The sequence below is a fragment of the Electrona antarctica genome (genome assembly GCF_951216825.1).
Source record: "Electrona antarctica genome assembly, chromosome: 7".
NCBI classification, from domain to species: domain Eukaryota; kingdom Metazoa; phylum Chordata; class Actinopteri; order Myctophiformes; family Myctophidae; genus Electrona; species Electrona antarctica.
The window spans coordinates 32,945,672-32,953,019 of record NC_136812.1 but is presented as its reverse complement, the minus strand read 5'-3'; the positions used below and the strand labels follow the sequence as shown (position 1 = coordinate 32,953,019).

Sequence of the window (7,348 nt, the reverse complement as noted above, 5' to 3'; positions counted from 1 at the left end):
TAATGTACCATACTATGTATCGCTCGGTATTGCTTTCAGAAATGTCCCTTGACCAGTGAGTACAGTACAGTGAACAGTGAGTATTATTATACCCAGTACTAAATCTCTGTGGTTCAGCTTGTATAGCAGTGACATCATCCAGGGTACACTACTCTGGAACTTTGTCAGTGTTGCTTTATCACTTTAGCCAGTGTTGCTATCAAGGGATGAAAATAAATCACAGTCATAATTTATTTAATTTATTTGCTTTCACTCTCACAGCAGAGAGCAAGTTGGAAAAGCAGCAGATGGTGTTGACCTGCTCGACTTTAATTCCAACTACTTGTACTTATTTTATGCTCTTCATGTGCTCCTCGGTTATCTCTTCAATGCGAACGATAAGGCTCTCCATCAGGTCAAATGTGACCAAAGCACTCTGCAGTACCTAAAAAGTATGGGAGATCTTTAAGCTTTCTTGTCTTAATGCAGGACTGAAAAACAGATAATTGGCAGTTGATAAGAACAGTTAGAGTACCTGGTGCTGGACTTCTGGGGACATATCAGACACCATCTCATGTCTTATAGTTATGCCTTTGAAGGGTTTGGATCTAGATCTAGCTGCAGCCCTGGCTTCTAGAAGAGAAGAATATGAACAGTACAGATTATTAATGTTCGCTCTGTGATTCTCAACCTTTTTACTTTCAAGGATCCCCAGTTTAATATGCATTTGAGTCAGACCACAGACTGCCATTTGATACAGATTGTATCTCTGGAACCCAATCTTCACTGTTAATTTAATTCTGAAAGGGTCCATTTGGTTTCTAACTATTAATCCTTTAGCTAGGGACCCCCTGGAAACCCCCCAAGGACCCCTGGTGGTCTGCCAACCCCACATTGAGAACCACTGCTGTCATTGTTGCACTGATAATAATAACAATTTAATCCCCACTCCTTTTGTCACTGCATTTGCACCTACTGTACGTGAAACATGTCCTCTGCATTTACCCATCCTACTAGGAGCAGTGAGCGCTTGTGGAGCAATTAGGGGTTAACACTCTTGCTCAGGGACACACATCGACACATTTCTAGCTAGCTTGGCCCGGAATTGTACCTGGGACAACCAGGGGCTCTTGCTCCCCAGGCGGGCTCACTAACCATTCAACTATGGCCGCCCAATATCAATCTGTGTTAGGTTATCTTGATTGTTTTTTCATGTGGATTAGTGAATAATGCCTACCCCTAGCTTTCAGCTTTTGATCCTCCCGTAGTGCATTTAATTCACCCCCGTAATAGGCTCTGGAGAGGCTGAGACAAACGCGCAGCATTTTTATGTATTCATCTTTGATCCTGCACAGCTCTGTCCAGACACCTGTCTGAAAGCAGGAGGAATAAGCTGTCAGCATGCTGCATTATCTGCATCAAATGACAGATGACAATATCTATGTGGTGAATCACAATGACTCACATTTCTCTTCCATTCTTTGTCTCTGATTAAGAGATAGCGTAGCAGATTGAGACACTCCATTATCCTGGGTAGAGAGACAGGGGTATTGTTTAATATTATAATATTAAGAGTTAATGAAGCCATTAGGCCTTTACATTTACTTGGTCTAAATGTGAATCTGTCACGTCTGTCAGTGACACCTGAACCTCTGAGAAATTGGTTCCACGGTTCCTGAAATGTGAGCTTCATTGCAAAGTGGATCTGTACTGACATCCATCTGCCTTGTCATGGCAATACCTTAGTTATGACAATAGACATGCTTTCAAATAAAGTAGGGCTGATACAGAAACTAGTGACCAGTTCTGTGCTTAAAAGGACAAGAGCAATGTTTCTCACCTGTCCATACCGTGTAACAGGTCTGTCTCGGCACCTTGTGGCAGACACATGACCAGACCCAACAGAGGGAGGAACTGCGCTCCTAGAAACCAGTCATTGCCATGGCCTGGCTACAAAAGAATGTACAGTCTTTAGTTGATGGACCTCCAAATTGGAGAAGAGGTTCCCTGGGACAGCAACCCTTTTCATTACGGTTATCTTTACGTAATACTGCTCCAGGGATCTGCAAGCAGTTGACTCAGTTATTCTGCAACTTAATTAGGCGTCAGGCTTGTTATAGCTCAATCTGAGAACCAATCGTCCAAAAATACAGGACAAACAGCGCCCTCTTTTCCCTGAGTCAACAATCTGTCTTGAGAGACTAGTTATACAGGCATAATATTATCGAAATAGGACTTCTCCAGGGTAAAGAAATATATAATATATAATCTTACCTTCATGGAAAGTTCAATTTGATTCTTGATGTTCTTTATTATATAACCCTCTAACCCTGCATGGTTGCTGGATTTTAACATGCACCTGCAAAAGAAAATCAACCATTTGGAAATAACTACAGATGGATATATTCTAGTAGTTGACATTACGTTTGTTTTTTTATATTCTTACCTGAAGAACTTGTGCTTTGCCTCAACGTCCAATTTATTTATGAAGAGTTGAATAACTTGTAGTCCTTTTTCTCTCTGGGAAAGCAGCACTCAGGTAAAACCAACAGTATGTCTATTGCAAAATAAGTTATCATTAATAAATAGATGATATACTCACCAAATGTTGCAATGGACAGTCAGTGAGAATGTGGCGCAAATGCTGTCGAGTATAGAGTTGACTATATTTGTCAGCAATTGAAATTCTCTGCATTTGACTACGCTCTTTAAAATGACATTAAGATGAATACAAACATGTTGACAACATTTACACAGCATTCCTTATAGCCTACTGTAGACACGCATGATGACACAACTACTGTATGCACACATTATATTTCCACAGTGTGTTTTTTAGGTCATACCCCACCATGTGTTATTTCTATAGATATTTGAGACTATAAGAATGGGAACACTATCATGACATTGCTCAGGCTCACCTGTGGGACACTGTAGAAGGTCTGTAGTTCCAGTAGATCCACTGGAAGGCTGTTGTCTTGCACGCCCTCTAATGTTTTGGCATACAGTGCCTAAATACAATTTATTAAACACACAATTATTTTAACATTTGAGGAGAATTAATTCAGCTGCAGGTTCAAGCAGCATTTTTAAGGAGCTTTTTATTATTATAGTGTAATTTGTCTCTTACCATGCCTTTTTCTGCGTGTGATTCGTCTTTTCTGAATGACAAAATGATAATTATTAATGTTTGTGGTCAAGCTTTTTTTTCTTCTTTATTTTTTACATGCACCATGCTCAGTGGCTAGTGTGTTTGTATGACTTACCTGCCGAGTAAGAGATTTATGTATTCCATGTTGCACTGAAGAACAAACACAGGACTGGAACAGCAAAAAACAGTATGAACTCCTTGCATTTGGATCGTTGCGTGATAAATGTTTTAAATTTTGTGAACGTTTATTATCTGCGTTTTAGTTGCTTTTTACCTGAACACTGCAGGAAAACTCTCTATGGTGATGAGTTCGACAAAGAGTAGGTAAGCCAAACAGGCCCTTGATTCTTTTGCTTCCTGACTCTGGTAATTGTCCACCAGAATGCTTTTCTTCATAGGGTTGTAAAACAGGAGATTTGGTAGAGGTCCCTCGATGACTGGCAGTGTGACCTAGGATCAGGAAATGTATAGTGAATCGTTGTCTTTATGGCTGCCTTTACATAGATGCAATGTAAGAAAGAGCTTTGTCTTACCAGTATTACTGTTGCAAAGATCCATAAGGGTGATTTTATCCCTGGTTCTAGTTCAGCCCGAAGTAGTGGCTGCCTCAAGCTTTTCATGCAGCTGTAGGAAAAGTAAAAAAAGAAGAGAAAGAAAGAAAAAGAAAAGATCTCCCATTTAACCACAATAAGCCCTATAAACTTTGACATAAAACAAATGGTTGAACTAGCTGATCTCTCTACTACAAGCTCAACACGTGACATGTTGGACAAAATATGGAGATAGATTTTATTTTATTTTTTTCTGTGAAACATACAACTTAAGAAGTTCTGTCTTCAGGTCCTGGTCGGCAGCAGTGATGGCACTGTTCGCTTTTTTCCTCTTCAGTTCCTCCACAAAGGGCTCTATAAACGCAGCTAAGATAGTGCAGCAGCGACACAGACCGTGCACGTCATCTATCTCCTGCTGCCTGGTGTAAGGCACCGGTAGCCGGGACACCTGCTTCTGCAGTGCTGAAAGAGCCAGGCCCAAAGAGGCTGCCTTCTCCTTGCCCATCCGATGTACCACTTTTGGAGACACAGGCACATGTCATCAAATGAAATGCTGTCACTTCCCAGCAGGGGGAGGCAAATAGCAATCAGCAATCATTACATGGGAATTTATGTTGATAGTGGGGAATAAAGGGGTTAATGTATTTAAGTGAGTGAGAGTTAATGCTGGTCATTATGTCATAAATAGGAGTTGTGGTGGTACCTGTTTGCATATGTGGAGCCAGGGCTATGATGGTATCAGCAATGACAGCTGGAGTAATGTCCTCCACTAGTTGAAGGAAAACACACTGGAGCTCTTTTGGGCAGCAAGTCTGGACAACAGGATCGACATTAATCAAATCTATAATGCCTACGGTGATTTATACTTCATTGTACAACTGTGTCACACATTGCAGTGACCCATAACCCATTGTGAGCTTGTAGATCTGCTATCGTCTTCACGTGACACGACAAAGTATAAATCAGGCTTCAGTTAACATAATTGTAAAGTTCTTTGTTTACCCAGGGTGAATGGACAAAGCTCGAGATGCTTGTTTACAGCCAGACCCTGCTCATAGAACATTTCATGGTAGGGGTTCAATGCCTTGCTCAAGGGCACTTCAGCGGTGGTAATTTTAACGTGCCGGTCTGGGGATTCGAACTGGCGACCTTCCGATAACAAGACCGCTCCGCAAACCGTTCGGCCACCGCTGCCCCTGTATGTATTGTTGACAATGTGTCCTATCCTATCATTATGATAATTGTCATATCGACAGTATTTTGCTTTACATACCTTGGCCAGGTGTGTAATGGCAGCCTCACAGTGACAAGAACTCTTCTCATTTTTAATCACTTCATTTGTGAGGGTTGGCAAGAGAGCACAGCCCATAGACTTTACAAATTCCTGAGTAGAAGAGAAATTAGATTACATTTTAAATTATTAATGTTCTCCGACATGTCTGGCTCAAAGCATTATGGATGCTCTGAATTATTGTCATGTGCCTGAACATTAAAAAAGGCATGTAGCAGATGCAAAAACTGAAGGTCACATATTTCTCTTTGGGTAGTTGGTTTCTTTAGTATATGGAGACTAGAGACAACACAAGTAAAAGGCTCACGTGCCTTCTGAAAGTACATGAGCTTCAGAGTGGGAAGTAATGAAATGAAATGAAATGAAATGAAATGAAATCTATATTTACCCAGGGTATCTGGGCTAAGCTCTAAGAACTTGTTTCCAGCCAGGCCCTGCTCATAGAACACATTTCATCGTAGTGGTTGATGCCTTGTTCAAGGGCATTTCAGCGGTGGTAATTTTAACGTGTCGGACGGCTGGTTCGAACTGGGAACCTTCCGGTATCTAGACCGCGCCGCTATCCGTTCGGCCACCGCTGCCACTAAGTATAGGGTGATGGGACAACTAATGGCACTTAGAAGAGTTGGCATATCGAATACGGTTGTCAGTGGAGCGAGAAATCTGACTGCATATCTACTGCCTTTGCTATACACCTTCAGGGCGTGAGTGGTGACACGTACTACATATTCTGATAGGGAGGTGAGTTACTGCTGTTCGCAGCAGTATCTCTTAACCACATACATGTTCATATTCTGATAGGGAGGTGAGTTAGTATCTCTTAACCACATACATGTTCATATTCTGATAGGGAGGTGAGTTAGTATCTCTTAACCACATACATGTTCATATTCTGATAGGGAGGTGAGTTAGTATCTCTTAACCACATACATGTTCATATTCTGGCCAATGTGGGCATGTCATAATAGGCAAATATTCTGCAAACATAGGTGAACATTCGGGGAAAACCGCAGATAGAGAGCAGATCTGTAGATCGAACTTTTCCAGAAAAAATATGTAGTGCCCTGAAAGCAGGGCACAAAAGCACTCCGGGCAAAGATTGTGGTGCCCTGTAAGCAACTAAGCACTGAGCAGTGCACAAAAGCAACCAGGGCAATGGAGTATTTGTGTAGGGGTTAAGTGGTTATGTTGTTTTCACTAAGGAGACTTGCCATGCAGCTGGAGTTCTTACTTCTGGGACACTAATATGTCTCCACATCATCCATACAGTGTGACCAGACCAGACCAGACTAACTGTGTTTTTGCCATTGTGATGTACTAGGCCTTGCTAGCATTACCTGTTTTTTCTCATCCTGAATGATTTCTAGTAGTTGTGCGCTGCCGTCATGAGCTAGACAGGTTGTTATGAAATTATGGAATAGCTTTTCGTCCTCTGGCTTCAAACCCCCCTCTGGATTATCACTCTAAGTAAAAGAAACAGGATACACAAGTGTTAATTTAACTCGAAGAATTCATTTAACACTGGCGATTTTACTGTGTAGAATTGTTATGAGCAGTATTAATTTAGCATGATGTTTTGTTGAAAATACAACATGCTTTAAAATGTCCCATTGATTTCATGCTAATATACCAAATCAAAGTCATAACATCTCATAATCAGTTTAGTTACAAAATATTATAGCATAAATGTGTTCCAAAAGTGGTCAATAATTTCCTTGTAAATGTAGACACAAACATAAGACAGTTAAACTTGCAGTGTATAACATTACAGTACATTAACAATTAACTTTCAGGTTTGGTTATATAAGGCATTATAAGTGATAGACATAAGCTGTTATAATGCCATTATAGTATCACAATGCTGTCATAATAAATACCGATATGAAAGGTAAAATGCTATGTTACCTGGTTTCTAATGTTAAATTTGACAAATTGCTTGTCATTTTAAACTTCAGATTTACCAGTAATTTAGCATCTTTATTGTACACTGATTAAAGCCATGTGAACGAGGTCTGTTAACGTGATGACTCACCCATCTCCGAATTACATCATTCACTTGATGCACAGACATCATTAGTCTCCTCTGGTTCTTTCTAGAAGCAGTGTTAAGTGTGTGGTCAATTTCAGCAGAATTTCAGTCCCAAGACCTAAATACACACAAAGAAATAAAACAGCCCCATGCAGTGCCAGCCAGTAACCTGCCAAATATATAAAGATATTGTAAAGTCCCCAGGGAGAAGTGTGCTCACCATAAACCTCTTATCTCCCTTTGTGCTTGAGGCGTAATAGGATTAAACCAGGGCACTTCTATGGGCCATGTAGAACTGTCTGGAGTGTTCTAGCTCAACACCCACAGTACCCCACACCCAAAATACA

The 7,348-nt window shown here is 40.7% G+C and overlaps 1 protein-coding gene across 1 annotated transcript; it reads right to left on the bottom strand.

Annotated features, from left to right (window-relative positions):
• Window positions 1–189: 189 nt before the first annotated feature.
• On the bottom strand, window positions 190–7,089 carry LOC306925884 (glomulin-like). The gene is made up of 18 exons (XM_079505028.1): window positions 7,005–7,089; window positions 6,310–6,435; window positions 4,955–5,065; window positions 4,385–4,493; window positions 3,948–4,197; window positions 3,664–3,754; window positions 3,405–3,580; window positions 3,246–3,299; window positions 3,110–3,140; window positions 2,901–2,990; window positions 2,582–2,623; window positions 2,426–2,499; window positions 2,254–2,338; window positions 1,820–1,929; window positions 1,445–1,508; window positions 1,217–1,352; window positions 515–612; window positions 190–424 (listed from the first exon to the last, which is right to left on the bottom strand). The coding sequence occupies exons 1-18, from the start codon at window positions 7,044–7,046 to the stop codon at window positions 329–331; spliced, it is 1,785 nt and encodes a 594-aa protein (XP_079361154.1). The 5' UTR covers window positions 7,047–7,089; the 3' UTR covers window positions 190–328.
• Between the last annotated feature and the right edge of the window lie 259 nt (window positions 7,090–7,348).

Excerpts from the sequence above, each read along its gene's own strand:
- LOC306925884 (XM_079505028.1), bottom strand. The coding sequence starts at position 7,046 with ATGATGTCTGTGCATCAAGTGAATGATGTAATTCGGAGATGG. Across the intron at positions 5,066-6,309 it reads TTCAGGATGAGAAAAAACAG|GAATTTGTAAAGTCTATGGG; the intron begins GTAATGCTAGCA and ends TCTTCTACTCAG. Across the intron at positions 2,991-3,109 it reads CACACGCAGAAAAAGGCATG|GCACTGTATGCCAAAACATT; the intron begins GTAAGAGACAAA and ends AATTGTATTTAG.